The 18061-nt window shown below is 51.4% G+C and overlaps 2 protein-coding genes across 11 annotated transcripts in view; one reads left to right on the top strand and one right to left on the bottom strand.

Moving 5' to 3' along the window:
• Positions 1-12717, bottom strand: part of FBXO36 (F-box protein 36) — a 72592-nt gene extending 59875 nt beyond the window's left edge. The window contains exon 1 of the mRNA XM_040982778.1: positions 12552-12717. Within this exon, the coding sequence (XP_040838712.1) occupies positions 12552-12647 (96 nt within the window). The 5' untranslated portion in view covers positions 12648-12717. The remainder of the gene's footprint in view (positions 1-12551) is intronic.
• A 327-nt stretch (positions 12718-13044) lies between these two features.
• TRIP12 (thyroid hormone receptor interactor 12) overlaps positions 13045-18061 on the top strand; it is a 127308-nt gene continuing 122291 nt past the window's right edge. For 6 of the 10 annotated variants that reach the window (XM_040982858.1, XM_040982855.1, XM_040982854.1 and 3 more), the window contains exons 1-2: positions 13046-13219; positions 16388-16425. The gene's annotated coding sequence lies outside the window, so the exon portion shown is untranslated. Of the gene's footprint in view, positions 13220-16387; positions 16426-18061 lie in introns of all 10 variants that reach the window. The other 4 variants (XM_040982852.1, XM_040982849.1, XM_040982850.1 and 1 more) reach the window with 3 other exon arrangements.

Raw genomic sequence — 18061 nt, 5'->3', positions numbered from 1 at the left:
GAACTTTGAGTTCTATAATAATTGAAGAGAACAACTGTATAGACTGCCTGTCACAGGTCTTCTCCTCCTGGCCCAGGTCAGGCCCCTTCTCCGGTATGTTTCTTTTTTCCCCAGTTGGCAGCAGCTTTAGAGTAGCCCTTCAAAGCTTCCTGCAGCTAATCCCTCTGGGCATCTCCTTCTGTGTCTGCTAGTCCCAACTCTCGAGAGAGGGCTCACCTTTTCACACCAGACCACTTAAGCCATACGGCTGTTGGTCGTCAGAGGACTCACTGGTTTAGAGGTAGGGGTCTAGGCTCTGGCCGGGAGTGGGCCAAATGGACTGCACCTCAGAGATGGTGATCTGACCAAAGCATGAGATGTGCGCTGCAGCTGGGCAGCTGACAGGAGTGGGGCCGTGCAGCAGGGCCAGTTTACGCTCTCCCACTCCTGTGGCCACCGACCTGACCCACCTGAGCATTCCTTGTTCTGCACTGGTTTCTCAGGACCGTCCTCCCAGAGCACCACAAAGAGGAGATTCTGAGCAATCTATCATCTCAAAGTCCTGAATGCCAGGAGTAAGCGCTAAGTGTTGGCAGCCTCGTGCCTTCAGAAGCCCACAGGGATCCTCTCCTGGCCTCGTCTCAGTCTCTGCAGGATAGCTCACATTTCTGCCGTCATTATGGAACTCCAAGCTGTTTCCCTGTGATGTCACATGTCATATGGGATCAGGGGCCCACTCAACTCCTGCATGACTTCATCTTAACCAATCCCCTGGGCGGGGACCCTGCTTCTAACGTAAGATCACAATCTGAACTGAGGAGTGTCTCATCCCAGAGGATTTACTGCAGGGCGTGGGGAGATGGCAGTGGACCCGATTCAACCCAGGCTTTTGCCTGCGTGAGCTGTAGAGCCCATCTCCCACAAACCAGACGCACAACGAGTCGTACGGCAGCAACACTCTCACAGGCACGGTCACTGCTCTAAACACACTGATGTCAAAGCGATGGCTCCGTCCTTACGTATCCACCAGATGTCTGCAGTTAGGCTTTCAGTACTTATAAAGCAGTTTTAGTGTTACCAACATCCTTTCAAAAATATTTTAAAAAATCAGCATAAAAAAGAACTGTTTAGGAATAACATTTGTTTCATTTATTCAAAAGGATTCTTTAGGTGGAACTGCAAACCTGGTCACCATGTTTCAACTCCAAAATGCAATTACATTGTTATTATGATACAGAAAGAAAAAAAGTGAATTAAACTTTGATTTTTCAAATACATTAAAATGCTTTATTTTTTAAATCTAAAAGTCAGAATTAGAGAAAGAAGAAGAAACACAGAGATCTTCATCTGCTGGTTCCCTCCCCAAACAGCTGCCACAGCCAGAGTTGGACTGGTACACAGCTGGAGCCAGGAGCTTCCTACAGACCTGCCACGTGGGTGCATGGGCCCTGGGTCTTGGGCCAACTTCTGCTGCCTTCTCAGAGTGTTAGCAGGGAACTAAGAAGTGGAGCAGCCCATAGGGGATGCTGATGCCACAGGTGGAGGACTAACCAGTACACCATCATGCAGGCCCCTAAAATATCATCTGGCTATGTATTGTGCCAATGTCCTCACCTCCCTAAAACGCAACCACTTCTCGTTTTCTCATTCTTGGACACTGCAGGCTCACACAGTCTGGGCTCTGCCTTGCCCTGCTCTCTATGCTGTGGCCGGCTGCAGAGCTTTCCGTCCACACAGCTCATCTCTCCCACCTCAAGTCCTGCTCTCCTTCCCCTGCAGAGCCTCCTCCGGCCAGGGCCGCCGTGGCACATGTGAGTACCCCGTGTCGGCTTGCTGACATCTGCCGTGCTGGACACCTTGGTCAGGCTCGTGTTCATGAATCAGCGCCTGACCTTTCACCCACTTGGCCTGCAGGCTCCAGGACAGCAGATACCACGTAATTCTGTTCTCAAACCATTTAGCCTCAGTGCTCGGCACAACACTCGGTAGACGGCAGCTGAAACTAGTTGGAATTAATAAAGCAAAAATGACTTAGACTACTGATTTTAGGTCCAAAACCCTGACTGTGAGTCGATTCCCTGGGGTCGGCTTCTTGACACAGCATGTTAAGCCACTGTCTGCAACACTGACATCCCACATGGGTGCCAGTTCGAGTCCCGGATATTCCACTTCCAATGCTGCTTCCTCCAAATACGCTAGGAAAGCAAAGGAAGACGGCTCAGGTACTCGGACCTTGATCAGCAGATGGAGAACTGGATGGAGCTTCTGGCTACTGGCGACCGGGCCTGTTGTGTCCATTTGCGAGGTGAACCAGCAGACAGATCTCTCTAATCCTGTCTTTCAAATAAATCCTTTTTTCTTTTTTAAAGAGCTGAATAGTTACAATTTCTACCAAATTCTTGTCTCCCTGCTAATTATACCTCCTCAAAGTATTGAAAAATGGTGTATGCACACTCTTTTTGGCTTGATGGCGTCATCATGAGGTGACTGGCGTTTCTGCGGACTGTGCGGAGCTGGCGAGTCTGAGAGCTGCTGGTCTTGCGGCTGGTTTTCTGCTCCAATTCTACCTGCTCTGTATAGGCATGGATCCAGAGGGCCGAGGAGGCCTTGGCCTTCCCAAACAATGTAACATGTGTTGGAGATCCCACTGCGTTCCGGGTGCTGACAGATGCTTTCCTTTGCAGCCTACACCAAAACATGTTTGCCTAGGTCTGGAAGTACAAGTTCAGGCGGTAAAATGTGGTATGTAACACACTTTAGGGTGTAGGCATTTCTTTTGCATTAAGATTTTTTTTTAAAGATTTATTTTTATTATTTTTTCATTGGAAAGGCGGATATACAGAGAGGAGAGACAGAGAGGAAGATCTTCCGTCCGATGATTCACTCCCCAAGTGAGCGCAACGGGCCGATACTACGCCGGTCCGAAGCCAGGAGCCTCTTCTGGGTCTCCTACGCAGGTGCAGGTTCCCAAAGCTTTGGGCTGTCCTCGACTGCTTTCCCAGGCCACAGGCAGGGAGCTGGAAGGGAAGCGGGGCTGCGGGGATTAGAACAGGCGCCCATATGGGATCCCGGGCGTGCAAGGCGAGGACCTTTAACCACTTGCGCCACCGTGCCCGGCCCTGCATTAAGATTTTTAAGCCTGCAGCAAAAACAAACAAGCAAACAAACAAAACAATGCAGAGGATTTGGATAAAATGCTCTTGAAACCTTGGAGACACTTTCACTTGTTTGACAACAGGATATTCTGTTGGCCTTCTCTAGTCTGCTCCCTGATGCCGCCTCCTTGGCCTGGGCACCCAGCTTGGCATTCTACGCCAGCAGGAACCACACCCCGACTCCTAGACGGCTCCTCCAGAATACTGCCTCCACCCGTCTCTGGTCCCATGTCACCTGACCCTTCCCTGCCATGAGCGCTGCCTCCTCAGGATTCCCTTCGCTGCCCGCCTGCCTTCTGGACTCAGACTCCTCAGGGCAGGAGCTTCGCTTCTGGATGGTCCATGTGGCCAGGGACATGGCGCCCCAGGACACAAAGCCCTTTTTCTCAGCTTTGCCAACTTGGGGATGGGCTCATGGCCAAATTAGCTTCTCGTGGTTTTAACCTGTATTTCTTCATTACCAGGGAAGCATCTTTTGATACGCTTATCACTCATGTGTATGCCTTCAGGTGACTTGCTGATCTTCTGATCAAGTTATTTATCAATTTAGAGGATTAATAATCTTTAGATACTAAGTCTAGTAAGTGTTTGCTTGCTACACATATGGTCATTTTCTCCCAAGCACTTTGGTGTAGGTAACATTTCTGCAATAAAATTTCATTTTATTTTATTAATTTCTTAAAAAAGATTTATTTTTATTGCAAAATCAGATATACAGAGACAAGGAGAGACAGAGAGGAAGATCTTCCGATCTTCCGTCTGATGATTCACTCAAGTGACCGCAATGGCCGGTGCTGCACTGATCTGAAGCCAAGAGCCAGGGACCTCCTCCAGGTCTCCCACGTGGGTGCAGGGTCCCAAGGCTTTGGGTCATCCTCGACTGCTTTCCCAGGCCATAAGCGGGGAGCTGGATGGGAAGTGGTGCTGCTGGGGTTAGAAACGGCGCCCACATGGGATCCTGGCACATTCAGGGCAAGGACTTTAGCCATTAGGCCACTGGGCCGGGCCCTAAAATTTCATTTTAAATGTACTTGATCTGCCATGCTTTCTTTCCCTTTGAGGCTTCTGGATTCCAAGTCTGGTGTTTGTGGGCTTTTGCTATCTACAAATTAAGGCAACATTCTTTTTCTCTGCTGTTCAAATGAAAAAATGAGAAATCTCCCATCTGCCGATTCACTCCCCAAACGTCAACAGTAGCGAGGCTGAAGGCCGCAGCTGGGGACTCGGTGAGGGTCGCTAGCCTGGCTGGCGGCAACCTAACCAGCTGAGCAAGAACCTTCCCTACCAGCGGGTACGGTACCTGAAAACCGGGGCCAGGAGAGAAGTCAGACTTGAAGCCGCGGGGGATTTCACAGCATGCTTCCATAGGTGACACTTAGCCCTGCAATCAACGTATTTTCCAAGGTGAGGTAGGGATTTAGCACATTCTTTCCTATTCTGGTAGCCAGCTGTCACAATAATATTAAGTGATTTTAATGAGGAGTTTGAGAAGTGGAGAACGTGAGAGATGGGGAGAGAGATATTTCCACCAGCTGGTTCACTTCTTCAATGCTTCAATGCAACACCAGGATTGGGCCAGGCCAAGGTCAGGAGCCAGGACCTACATCTGCGTTTCCCACCTGGATGGCAGGTTAGCCAAGGTGGCACGGAGCAGCCGACATCCTCAGACTGGATGCATCCGTGCGGAATAGCGGCTTGGCCCAGTGGGCCACAACACCCACTGCCACGCTTGGGAAACAGTTCTTCCTTTCCCCATTGGTGAAGTGTCAGATGGCGGGGATGTCAGAATATGGGAGACAGAAGAATCCAGGTGACTCGAAACACGCAGATAGTGACAGCAATGGAGACAGACACGTGGTTTAAGGCAGGGAATGCGACAACCCTGCAGCAGGGGGAGCTTACAGTGACCTGCAGAATGGTGTGGGCAAAAACAGGATGTAGTCAAAAGATTAAAAAAAAAAAAAACCCTCACTTTTCAAAAGAGAACACTTAATAGGTTTGAAAGTATCTTCAATCTGATTTAGAAAACCTACCGCAGGGGCTGGTGCGGTAGCTCAGCACGCTAATCCTTCACCTGCAGTGCTGGCACCCCATAGGACCACTGATTCATGTCTTATGGTTGCTCCACTTCCCATCCAGCTCCCTGCCTGTAGCCCGGGAAAGCAGTCGAGGACGGCCCAAAGCCTCGGGACCCTGCACCCGCGTGGGAGATCCAGGAGGCTCCTGATGAACTCAGCTCTGGCTGTTGCAGCCATCTGGGAAGTGAACCAGCAAACAGAAATCCTCTCTTTCTCTGTAAGTCTGCCTACTAGATAAAAATAAATATTTTAAAAATCTACAGCAAACATAAATTTTTATTAATTTTTTAGAAAGATTTATTTATTTTTATTGGAAAGGTAGATATACAAACAGGAGAGACAGAAAGATCTTTATCTGCTGGTTCACTCCTAAAGTGGCTGCAAAAGCTGGAGCTGAGCCGACCCGAAGCCAGAGCGAAGAACTTCGTCCAGGTCTCCCATGTGGGTGCGGGGTCCCAAGGCTTTGGGCCGTCCTTGACTGCTTTCCCAGGCCACAGGCAGGGAGCTGGATGGGAAGTAGAACAGTTGGTATATGAACTGGCATCCATAGGGGATACCAGTGAATGCAAAGCTTTAGTCACCAGGCTAATGCGCTGGGCTCAGCAAACATTTTGATAAAATATTGGTAATCTTTTCTGTGAATCTAGGCGATCAGATGAGAATGGCTGGGATCATCATATTTCTTGGCATTTTAAGGTAAAGCTTAGCCAATGCAATGAGGCAAGGAAGACGACCACAGGAAGGAGATGGGTATCCGGCCTATGGATATAGATGCCCGAATCCCACCTCAGAGAACCCACATTTATTCCTGCCTCTCACTCTGGTTGCCTGGCAATGCAGATCCTGAGAAAGAGTGGTGACAGTTCAAGCAACTGGGCTACGTGGGCGCCGGTTCGAATCCTGGCTGCTTTACTTCCCATCCAGCTCTCTGCTTGTGACCTGGGAAAGCAGAGGTGGACAGCTCTGGTTCTTGGGTCCCTGCATTCAAGTGGGAGACCCAGAAGCTCCTGGCTCCTAGCGTGGGACTGGTTCAGTTCCAATCTTTTGGGAAGTGAAACAGTGGATGGAAGATCTTTCTGTCTCTCTGTCTTTAACTCTGCCTTCCAAGCAAAAATTAAAATTGATCCATAAATCCATTGCAATTCTAGTCAAGACAGCAACAGGTCTGTGCTGTAGAAATACAAGCTGATTGTAAAAGTGAATAAAGTGGCTTGCAGATGACTAAGAAGCTATCAGAGCGATTTTCCCGGAGCTCCGCTGCCACGGTCGTTGCAGACATGCCTGGCGCACAGGCGCCTGGTGCAGGCCCACTGCAGGGTCCTCGCCAAGGAACGAAGCCAGTCAGGGCAGACGGGGTTCCGAGGGGTGAACCTGCCGGTGAAGCTCCGTGCCGCTGCCGCCTCACGGATGTTCAGCATGCTCGGCGGGTTTCCGAGGCCTGAGAGATTCCAGAGAAAAGAGCAGACAGAAGTTTGTTTCAGCTCAGGCCTTTTGATTGTGTTTGCTCCTGAAAACATCTCTGGCAGCCTTGTACGTATGGGGGTTCTCATCCTGCCTCGGTAATCAAGGGGCGAGCTGCTGATTTTTATAGATGAAGAAACGGCACGAGGCACAGGTGCAGATGCACGCTGGGCCACACAGCCTGCGATGCAAACTCAGAAACAACCGCGCGCCCACCCACCACCAGTTCCTAAGCAGCAGTCTTCACGGGAACTGGGATTTCAGAGACGGAATAAACCTCCCCGCTCTCTCAGAACAAGTACCTTACTACGCCGAGGCAGCGGGCCCGGGCACAGTGTAGACCAGCAGGAGCAACAGGAGGCTCCGGGACTCAGTGCCTCCCAGAAACATGCTCTACGGCCCCATGTAATTACAAAGCAGATCTGTGTGGACGGAGGGCGAGGCCAAATTACCCGCCTAAACGGAGCAGGCACCGACAGGGCTGAGAACAACTTCCCTGGAAAGCAGGGATGACCACAACCCTGCCGTCCCGTCACGTTGACAAGACGCAGCAGCCACTTCGGGACTACGTTCTAATATGGTTATTCTTAAAAGGTTAATTACCTTACTGGTTTCTTTTTCCCAGAAGTTACTTAAACAAACAAACAAACAAACAAACTCAGAGGAATCAAAAAAGTTCTGATGGAAAGTCATTTCACAGCTCTGCCCAGGCACACTTGGACACGCACAGGCTAAGAACCGTCATGGTGCAGTGCGTCAGACACGAAGACCAGACAAGGCAGAATGCAGTGCACTGTGACACACACCCGGCCGGACCTGCAGGGCAGGGCTGCTGTCGCCCAGGGCAGGTGACAGGGAAAACAGAAGCACACAGTCCTGATGGCCTGCTGCAGCAGTGAAGGGGGAGTGGGAATGAGACCTGGAGTGGACTGGGAGTGGACCTGCAGCCGAGGAGCGTGGCGGCAGCAGAGGCCGTGGAGGCTGTTTCGGCCAGGGATCCGTGCGACTCCCAGCAGTGGGCAGTGTTCCCTCAGGGACAAGGAAGGCACCGAGGGGGCAGTCTCCCCATCTGGCTTCTGGGGCCTCTAGTTGGGGGTGAGGGAGGAGGCTGCAGTAAAGCCCCAGTCACAGGCTCCTGGTCCCCAAGGAAAAAGCCCCCTTGCCCACCAGGTCCCAGCTCCCATCCAGCTCCCAAGGTGTGCGACTTGGGGTTCACCATAAACAGTATTAACATGGTTGAGCAATTCTGTTCTTTATGCTAACTGGGGTGACCTAAGTGGATGCAGGGGCTCCTTGGCCCTCCCTGACTCCTCAGTCTCCTTCAGTTCATTAGGAAAACAGGAGTACTTCTAAAAGTTCCAGGGAAATCACAACAAAATGAAACTTGCATTGTCTTCTATTTCCATTTTCCCACAAACTTCTGAGGTGTCCTGCAGCTGGTACCCAATAGGGCAGGGGAAGCAGGGGAGCCATTCATGGGTTTCTCCCATGGAGTCCTTGTATAGTCAGGAAAAAATGGGAGTGGGGGACTCCCCTGGCTGCAAGGCTTCCTTACAGTCTCACAGTGATCGCGCATCTGCACCCTTGCTCAGCGTGCAGAATCGGACTCCTCCCCACTCCACTGCCTCCCCACCCCAGGGAAGCAGCACAGCTCTGGTGACTGAGCCACTGTGAATGCTGGCCCATGGGGCAGCCAGAGGTGCAGGACAGAGGTGCAGGACAGGGCAAGGTCCCCACCACGCTTTCATTCGAAATCTCTGCTGCTTTTCTCTTATAAAATAAAGCCTCACTGTACACACTTTAAATCCTTTAGCAACACGAACCCACAAAGCGAAGGAAATCACGCCTGGATTCCTAACAGCAAAGCACAGCAGCTTTCTCCCCTAACATTTATTTAAAGGTTTACTGACATTTATTTAAAACTTTTAAATAAATAAATAAAGGACCACACTATGTTTAACCCAGCAACTTGCTTTTTCTTGCTAGAGATTTACCTTGGTCTACCAAATAAACAGAAATCCACCTCACTGGGTTTTTCTTTTTTAAGAGTCCCATGGTGTTGTACTAGCATGTCTGAATGAGTCACCGCTCACCACTAATGGAAGGACGTATTTATGATTATTTTATTTTGGTTAGTCTTCTTGCTCACATATCCCTGCGTGCATTTGAAAACATTTTTTGAGATGGATTTGTTGGGTCAAACGGTGCATGCATTAACATTTCTATAAGACTGCATTTAAATTTTAAATCTTTAAAAGTGGTCAGAGTTTAAAAGGGCGTTAGCACACTCTTGGGGAGTCTCTCAAACAGGCTAGGTGCTTTTTCCTTTGTCACAGCCCTTGGAAGACAGTCTGCTGGCACGTGGTAGGCCGAGACCTCAGGTGACTGCAGGTCTCCTGGTCACGGACAAGCCTAAGGCGATTCACAGTACCTGCCGAGAAGGGAGCTCGGACTCCCTCCCCCCAAGTGATAGCAGCTATTTTTTGGGACTTTTGTGCAGGACTTGGTAACACAGCTGACTGAGACTAACCCGTTGTCGGGTCGTCCTTCTTGCCTCCGCTGTGGGACCATTGCTGTGTGTGAGGACTTGCACAGGGCTGCCCTGTGCACACTAAGATTTGTCACATGAAGCCTGACGCCACGCCAAGCCAGCAGGGCTTGTCACCTTCTACAGGGCTTCTGCTGTGACAGGCCAGAGAAAGGACAGTGAAAAGCCTGCTAACACCCCCCTCCTGGGTTACCTCATCTATACTGACTTTCTGCCAGACGATGATTTTAAATCTTTTTTTTTTAAAGATTCATTTCTTATTTTTATTGGAAAGTCAGAAAAACAGAGAGGAGGAGAGAGAGAAAGATCTTCCCTCCGCTGATTCACTCCCCAAGTGGCTGCAACCGCTGAAGCTGAGCCTATCTGAAGCCAGGAGCCAGGAATTTCCTCCAGGTCTCCCGCATGGGTGCAGGGTCCCAAGGCTTTGGGTCGTCCTTTTCGGACTGCTTTCCCAGGCCACAAGCAGGGGGCTGGATGGGAAGTGGGGATGACGGGATATGAACTAGTGCCCATATGTGATCCTGGTGCCTTTAAGGTGAGGACTTTAGCCGCTAGGTTACTGTGCCTGGCCCAGAGATGCAGATTTTAAAATGTCTATATGATCATGAACTTGGCAGTGTCTCAGGAACATGCTCTGGAGTTGAAAACAACCACCACCACCAAGTCAAGCCACATCAAACCCTGCCTGGGTTGTCCGTGCTGCCTGACGCTCTCATTTGGTCCGCGCAGGGCAGTGTTGGGCACAGAGAGACGCACGGTACATGTGTGCTGAGAGAAGGACAAATTCCCTGAAATCCTATATACCGTGTCTATACTAAATGCCAAGTTACCGATTAAAATCAGGAAAAGGATGCTCATTCAGGAATGCAGTTTGGGACTTTCTCAGAAGCCACATGTGAAAATATTCCTGGCCTGAATAACATTCAAGTTTCTTTCCAGCCCTAATGTACTACGAAATTCAGGAATGCAAAATCAGAAAGTGTACACACACTCTTGGAAAACTTTAGAAAGCAATGCATGGCTTTTAAAAGATTGGATTTGAGAATATGTGGACCTAAAGCTGTTTTGTAAAATCACTCTTTTGAAAAACAAAATCAACATGCTGTTATTTCATGCCTCTATAAGCATAAACACATTTTTAATATTACTGTGTAAGAAGGCAAAGAAAATAGTTATGAATAACATTCACATGCTAGGGGCCTGTGTTGTAACATAACGAGTTAAGCGACAGCCAAGTAGTACCAGCATGTCATATGGGCACTGGTTCGAATCCTGGCTGTTCCGGTTCCAATCCATCTCCCTGCTAATACGCTGGGGAAGGCAGCGGAAGACAGTCCAAGTCCTCGGGCCCCTGCACTCCTGTGGGCGACCAGGACTCTTGGTTTCAGCCCGGTCTAGTCCCAGCTGCTGCCACCACGTGAGGAGCGAACGAGGACATGGCAGCTCTCTCTTTCCCTCTGTAACCTGGTCTTTCAAATACATGAGATAAATCTAAAAAGAGAAAAAAAATATATATATATATATACACACATACATATTCTGGAATATTCCACTGGCGGCTGTATGAGCACAGTAACACAAATAAGTGATTTAGTTACATGATAAATGTGGAGTTAAAGTCAACAGCAACAAAAATGAAGCATTTAAAAAAAATCCAGGCAGGGAGTCAGCATGAAAGAAGGAGCCTTCTACACGCAGGGTGCTTTGATTCAGCACATTTTAGAATAAAGGCAGAAGGGAGGAAGAGACGCACAGAGCCTGTTTTAGAAAGTCACCCACAAAAAAAGCCCATCCTATAAAACACAGTTTAATTCTAGTCTTTTGCTATTTATTTATGTCAGGGCACCTCTTACTAGATGTTTGGCTTCCTGTGCTGAAACTCAGAAAAAACTACCTTGTGGTTAGAAAATAGCATATTCTCCAGACAGCTGACTTGGAGAAGTCCCGCCCCCCACACAAAGCCCCCTTTGGCTTGCTGTTTTTTTTTTTTTAAACAACAAATTCTACTTTTAAGAGGGTGAATTAGCCAGATTTAGGATTAAATTTCTCTGGGTAGAACTGCAGTGGATTTATTCAGTGTGCTAAAAAAGAAAATAAAAAATGGAACAGTTCTTGAAGAAAGGATTCTGTATGTAAATAAACGACAGAACCTGAGCTGGAATAGTGGAGTTTTTAAGACTCGCAGAGGAGATGGGCGCTCAGGAACCAGGGCGGTTGTAGAAGGGTGTCGGGTCTGAAGGAACCAGGGCAACTTTCCAGGGAAGTGCAGCTAATACTCTAAAACACAAGGGGGAAACAAACTCAACCCGCCAAGCCTTAGAGCGCAAAGCCCAGGAGGGAAGGAGAAACCAGAAAGCTGGAGTGGAAAGATGGTGGAGGAGCGGAGGCCGCACAGGCTGGAGGGTTCACACTCGCTACTTTCCGATGTTTTCCCGTGTCTGACTCAAGTTGGTAAAAACACTACCAAGGCCATAGATCATAAAGCCAAACGGCAAAGTCCAAAATCCTTACACACACACACACAAGTGCCCCAAAGGAGTAAATTGCCCACAAGAAGAAATCGCTAAATGTGTAAAAGAGAAAAAAAATCTCCAAAAATGACTGTCGTCAAACGTCTGACCAACGGATACAACCACTGTAATACTTTAAAATCTTAAGTTAGAAAAAAAAAACCGAAATTCTACATGTCATATTTTTTCTTTGAAAGGCGCTTCTAAATACCCGACAGAAATGAATCCACTCGCTCCTTGGCTTAACGGGTCCTGGGGATCCTGATGAGGAATACATCCAAGCGCAAGCCTGCGCACCCCAACAAGCACGTGCCAAGTTCCCCGCGGCGAGGGGCGGGCGGCGTGGGCGCCCGGGTGGACGCGGGCCCCTCCGCCCCACAGAGGAGCCGGGCCGCGGCCACTCCACTCGGGCGCGTCGTCGTGGGGCCGAGGTCCCGGTGGGTGGGGCCCAGGCGGTTCGGCGCTAACCCGCCCGCGGACACGTTCCACGGGGACGGCGGGGCTCGGCCAGGTAGGCACCCCGCGGTGGGGAGGGGGCGCTCGTGGGCCCGCGGGGCGCGCCGCCCCGAGACGCGGGCACCATTCCCCGTCCCCAGAGGGCCTGTGGAGCAGGGCCGGCTCCTCCTCGGGACGCTCGGGCCGCGGCTTTCCCTCCCTCCTCCCCGCACAGAGGTGAGGCGGCGCACCGCAGCCGAGACACAGCCCTGAGGGCCCCGGCCGGGCCTCCGTGGAGGAGGCCAGCGGGGGACGAAGGAGGGCCTCCCGACCGGCGGCCGCGTCGGGAGTCAGGAGCCGGGGGGAGCCCGCCGCTCGCACTTGCCTGAGAACGGGTGACCAACAACTGGTAATAGTCTTTGCTCGGCGCCGGGCCTTGTCCGACAATCTCGAACAGAGTCTCTGGCAGCCACGACGCCATCTTAGGACGCCACCGCCGTCGCCAAGACAACCAGGAAGGGGCGGGGCTTGGCCGGGGTCACGGGGCTCCAAGCCCTCCAACCCCGCTTTTCAGTCAGCCACGGGTGTTTTACAACTCGAGGCGATCGTCTCTTCTCTCCAGGTTGGGGGTGTGTGTGTGTTATGGGGCGGGGGGGGGTCCCAAGAAAGCTCGTTCCAAGAAGACTCCCACGTCTAGGTCCCCGGGTGACCCGTAGGGGAATTAGTTCCTGCTGCCACGGAGGGGAGGGTTGACCCCGGCGGAGGGATACCGAGCGCAGCGCCGCCGTTTCCCTTCCTGGTCCCTCGAAGGGCTCGGGAGGAGCAGCGGAGGCCGCTGGGAGCGTCGAGGCGGGCGGTGGGGGAGGGAGGGGCCGGCCCCGCGGACGAGCTCGGCGGCCGGAGCCCAGGGCAAAGTAGTCCCCGGAGCGCGCTGGGCCGGGCGGGCGGAGGCGCACGGCGGGCGCGGTGCTGCGGCGCAGCTGATTATTGAGGGGCCGAGCAGCCGCCGCCGCCGCCGCCGAGTCCGCACCGGAGACTTTGGGGCCTCACTAGGTAACCGGGGCCCGGGCCGGGGTCGGCAGCGGGGGAGGTGGAGGGAGGGCGAAGGCAGAGCTGGCGCAGGAAGTCCCGGGAAGCCCGGGGGTGTCACCGAGGCCACTCGGCCCCGGCTCGGCCTGCTCCCGGCGGCGGCGGCGGCGGCCGCGGAAGGCCCGGGCCGGGGGCGGACGGACGGAGCGCTCGGGGCCCTCGCGGCCGGGCGGGGAGCGGGGCCGGGCCGCGGGGCGTCGCGGGGTCCCTGCTCCGCTCCCCGGCTCCTGAGGAGGGCCCCTCACGCCGCTGGGGGGTAAGGCGAGCGGGTCTCGGGGCGCCCGGCGGGGGTTGTGGGGGGGCCGGAAGTGGGCTGCGGAGCCTGGAGGGCGTCAAGGAAGATGGAAAGTGGGGGGCCGGAAGTGCAGGTGGGGGGTGGTGGCGTGGAGACGGCTAGGGTTCCCCGGAAATGGGACAGGGGGCCCGGAAACCGGGAGAGAGTAGGCTCCGGGACCCGGAGCAGTCCGGAAATGGGACGTGGGGAGCAGCCCGAGCGAGCGCAGTGGTGGGGAGCGAGGCCGGAGTGACGAGGCCACGGCGAGGGGTCCCGGGCGAGGGGGCCGCTGGAGGGCCCGGGGCTCGGCACGGGCAGGTGTGTGTGTTGTTGTCTGCCGCTGGGGGTGGGGAGGGCGCTAGCCGGGAGAAGTTGAGGCTGAGGGAGGGTGAGAGGGACGGGCGGCCGGCCCTGGAGGAGGCGCGGAAACTTGGCCGGGGGGCCCGGGCTTGGTGGGGGATGGCGGGGTGGGGGTTCGCCACCCCGGACGTATTAGCCGTCAAAGCGAGCCCGGCGATTAATTTATTGCTGTGTGGATTACATAAAAAATCTTAGGAAGTCTGTCCGTCAGTTCTTCCTCCTCCGCCGTGTGAGTGGGTTCCAGCCTGGAAACCCGTGTTAGAAGGGGGCGTTCAGACCCCAGGGCTGTACCATCCCCACCCCTCATTTCCCCTGAATCAGCCAGATCTTGGGGTGCGAGAGAGAGACGGCAGTTTCGTAGAAATCTGAGAGCGCTTGCAGGTCGCGGGGGAGAAGTTGGACGTGTCACCCACCCCGGGCGCGGGCCTGAGGGAGGACGGGAGCCTGGGGGTGGGGGGGAGGGAGGGGTGTGTGTGTGTCTGTGTCTGTCTGTCTCTCTCTCTCTCTCTCTCTCTCTCTCTCTCTCTCTCTCTCTCTCTCTCTCTCTCTCTCGGGCGGCGCGGGGCCTCCGAGTGGACGGCCAACTGCCGGCCTCCCTCCCGAGCCTGCCAGGTCACCAGGTCCCCGGCTTGCTCCGACTTGTAGGCCCCTTAGTGGTGGCTTTAACTTTTCCTTTCTCCAGAGCCTTATTAGGTATTTTTGGCATTTCTTTTTTTTTAAACCTGGCAAATTGAGACTCAAATCTCTTTTTAAAAAAAACAAATCAGAAATACGGGATGGAAAGTTGAAAGAGCTGCTGAGTCCAGTACAAAACCGACGCTGTGAACAAAGGTCCTGGTTGTGTTAGGAAGACGGCAGAAGGCCTGTGGGGAGTGTGTGTGGCATTTACACCCTGGGATTTGTTGGAGGGGGTGGGGAGGCAGCTTGAGTTGAGGAGTGGAATTATCCAATATTTAGGGACAGCAAATTGTGGAGGGTTTATTGAGGCTTTTTTTCTATTTATGGCAGATCAATAGTAAGTGTTGAAGTAAACAGGGTTTCTGATTCTTTGTTTTGACATTGCCTGCTCCATGTTCAGCCCCAGAAATACTCAAGTGTGGCTTTCTGTCATCCTTTTGACATGGGAGCTGGGGCGGCTTTTATTTTGTTTGATCTTGGGGGCACACTGGCATGCCCGAGGCTCGTGGGCTTCGTGGGCTTTGTGCAGGGCTGCCTTCCTAGCGAGTGCCCTGTCTGTAAGAGTTGAGGGACTGTAATCAAGATGAGCCCTGTTCCCTTCTCTCCCTAGTGTTTGACCAGCTCAGTGGCCATTAAGCCAGCTCAGCGACGGTTACTGTTGAATTTGTGTCTGTGATCAGCCCTTTTGTCTTTTTTCATCTTCTAAAACGTTGAAGGACATTCTTGACCCTTAAGGGTTCCAGAAGGTACCAGAGTTTTAAGAATGGATGCTAGGGTTAACAACAAACAGTATTTTCACTCAGCGAGGCAAGTGTAGGGCCATGTTTGCTTTTCCGTTCTGACCCTTTAGGATGAGCTTGTTTGTGTTATCCAGACAGGATTTTACGATCCAGTTTTCAGGACATCCGGGGGAAGAGTCCTCTGGCCTGGAAACCCGCACCGTGACCTTGAGATAGTCAGGTAACCTTTTTGGTCTCTTACCAGTGAAGTGGGGATGCGTGAAGAAGGCTTTTTTACCCTGCTTGTAGTTTTAAGGCCCACACATTACATTGACTGTGAAATCACATTATAAGTACTGGGCTAAAGCAGTGCCTCAGTTAGCTAATCCTCCACCTGCAAATGCTGAAATCCCCTGTAGACTTCCGGTCCTGGCTGCTCCTTTTCTGATCCAGCTCCCTGCTTGTGGCCTGGGAAAGCAGCTGAGGGTGGCCCTGCACCTGCTTAGACTTGGAAGAAACTCCTGGCTCCTGGCTTTGGGTTGGCTCATTTCCAGGATTGGTGGCCATTTTGGGAGTGAACCAGCGGATGGAAGATCTCTCTGTCTTTCCTTCTCGTTGTAACTCTGGCTTTCTAATAAAAATATATAGATCTTTAAAAATAAAACTAATGTAAATATGCTGGTATGAGATGTTAGTGTTAGTTTTAGGAAGATGTATTAGTTATTTCTAGACATTAGAGAAAGCAGCTTGTTAGGAGTGGTGGCGGTCAGCTGTGTAAGGTAGGCTGATTGAAGATCCGAGTGACAGCATTCTCTAAAATCGCTGCTGTTTTGATAATGGGAAGTGGTCTCTGTTTTTATCTGTTCTTTTTTTGCATCAGCATGCCAGATACTTTTTCTTTATATTTCATATTGAGTAAACTTTTTAGTTTTGTTTTGAGAAACTTAAACTGCTTCATATTTTCATAATTGACAGATTTTGGTTTGTGACAATAATGAAATTGAATTTCCAGTGTTATGACAAAGGAAGAATGGTTTTGAATCTTGATCTCTGTTTTAGTTTTAGCAGTCTAAGTAGTTCTTTTTTTCTTCCCCTTTTTAGTGTGTGAGCGGGGATCTTCCGAGGAAGTGTGGAACCAGGTACCCCTTTCTTTTCTCCGCATTACTGAGGCAGTTTGGTCTCAGCTCAGCAGCTGGTGCAGTGCTTTCTTTGCCTTCATGCTGCTCTCTTTGCTGTGGCCACCCTGATCTGTACTTCTTCCCTCGTTGAAATGCAGCAGATTCTCCCTGTGCACAAAGTAACATAGCAGTCAGAAGATGCCAAGGACTTCAGCCTGCCCCTCAGGTCACTTCTGCAGCCTCTGGCCTGTCCTCTTTTCCTTGCTCTTCTTGGTTAGGGCTCCGCCTCATTTCTGCATTTGTTGACGTCGATTGCTTCTGTTTCCCAACTGGATAATAGGCTTCCTGAGGGCAGGAATTACCTCATTGTTGTAGTATGTACAAAGGTGCCTTGTAAAACTGGTGGAAAAGTCTCCATTTTCCTTCCTGACCCAAATCAGTATTGACAGCCTGGGCTTGCTCATATGGAACCTGTCTTCTGCTTGGAAGGGTTTTTGGATCTGCAAGATGGTTGACGAAGTCTCCTGTTGTGGGCTCACTGCCTCTGGCCTCTGGCCTCTCCCCCAGCTGCTGGTGAGATGTGAATGGTCACTCCCACACTTGCTTATCTGGTAAGCTGGTGCTGCTTTTCTGTAGGTCAGGCTGCAGTTAGGCCTCAAAAGATGGAATAGCAATGGGCAGTGTTTATATCACAGGTGCTTTTTGTAGATTGTTGGATAATTGTAGTGCTTGTGTGTTTGTTTTGTGTTTTGATTTTTTTTTTTAAGATTGTTTTTGTTGGAAAGGCAGATTTACAGAGAAAGAAAGATCTGCCTACTGGTTCACTCCCCAAATAGCTGCAACGGCCTGAGGCTCCGAAGCCAGGAGCCTGGAGCTCCTTCCTGGCCTCCCATGCCGGTGCAGGGTCCCAAGGCTTTGGGCCGTGCTCTGCTGCTTTCCCAGGCTACAAGCAGGGAGCTGGATGGGAAGTGGAGCAGCTGGGACATGATCCTGGTGCTTTCATTGGGGAGGATTAGCCAACTGAACCATCACGCCTGGCCCAGGATGGTCTTTTGTTTGTTTTTTTAGATTTTATTGTTTTACTTGAAAGAATTAGGGAAGGAGAGACAGAGATCTTTTTTCTGCTGGATCACTTCCCACATGAAGAGTGCAGCCAAGCTGTGTCAGTCTGAATGTGGGATCAGGAATTCCCCTGTGTGCTGTATGAACCCGAGACCTTGGGCCATCCTCCACTGCTTCCCCACACACGGAATTGGAAGTGGAGCTGCCAGGACCCCAGTAGGCACCTGTGTGGGATGCCAGTGCTGCAGCACTGGTCCCAGCTCTTGGGGTCTAAGCTTTACGTTTTCTGCCTGCTGGTGTGGTGCTGTTCATAATGGTGCTTGGTATTGGATGAATAAGCAAGTCTGGTACTGATCTTGAACTTGTTTCTTGATGTTATGTAGACCTAATTTGGCTGAAAGTTCTGGATTTTGAAAAATGTAGTTCTTTTGGATTAATCTAATACCCTAATTTGTTGATAGGTTAGATGACTGGTGAAAAGCTTGTTTCTTAGTTTGAGGTCTTATGCTTTGGTTGTTTCTTCTAGCTTCATTGAGTTACCCAGAAGGAAAAAAGAACTTGCCAGACTTTTATCTACTTTATCTTGAGTGCAGAA

The sequence above is a fragment of the Ochotona curzoniae genome, unplaced genomic scaffold (assembly GCF_017591425.1).
Source record: "Ochotona curzoniae isolate NIBS_2020 unplaced genomic scaffold, NIBS_Ocur_1.0 contig_3643, whole genome shotgun sequence".
NCBI lineage: Eukaryota > Metazoa > Chordata > Mammalia > Lagomorpha > Ochotonidae > Ochotona > Ochotona curzoniae.
Note: the sequence above shows the minus strand (reverse complement) of the source record. Positions and strands in the feature narration are given on the sequence as shown.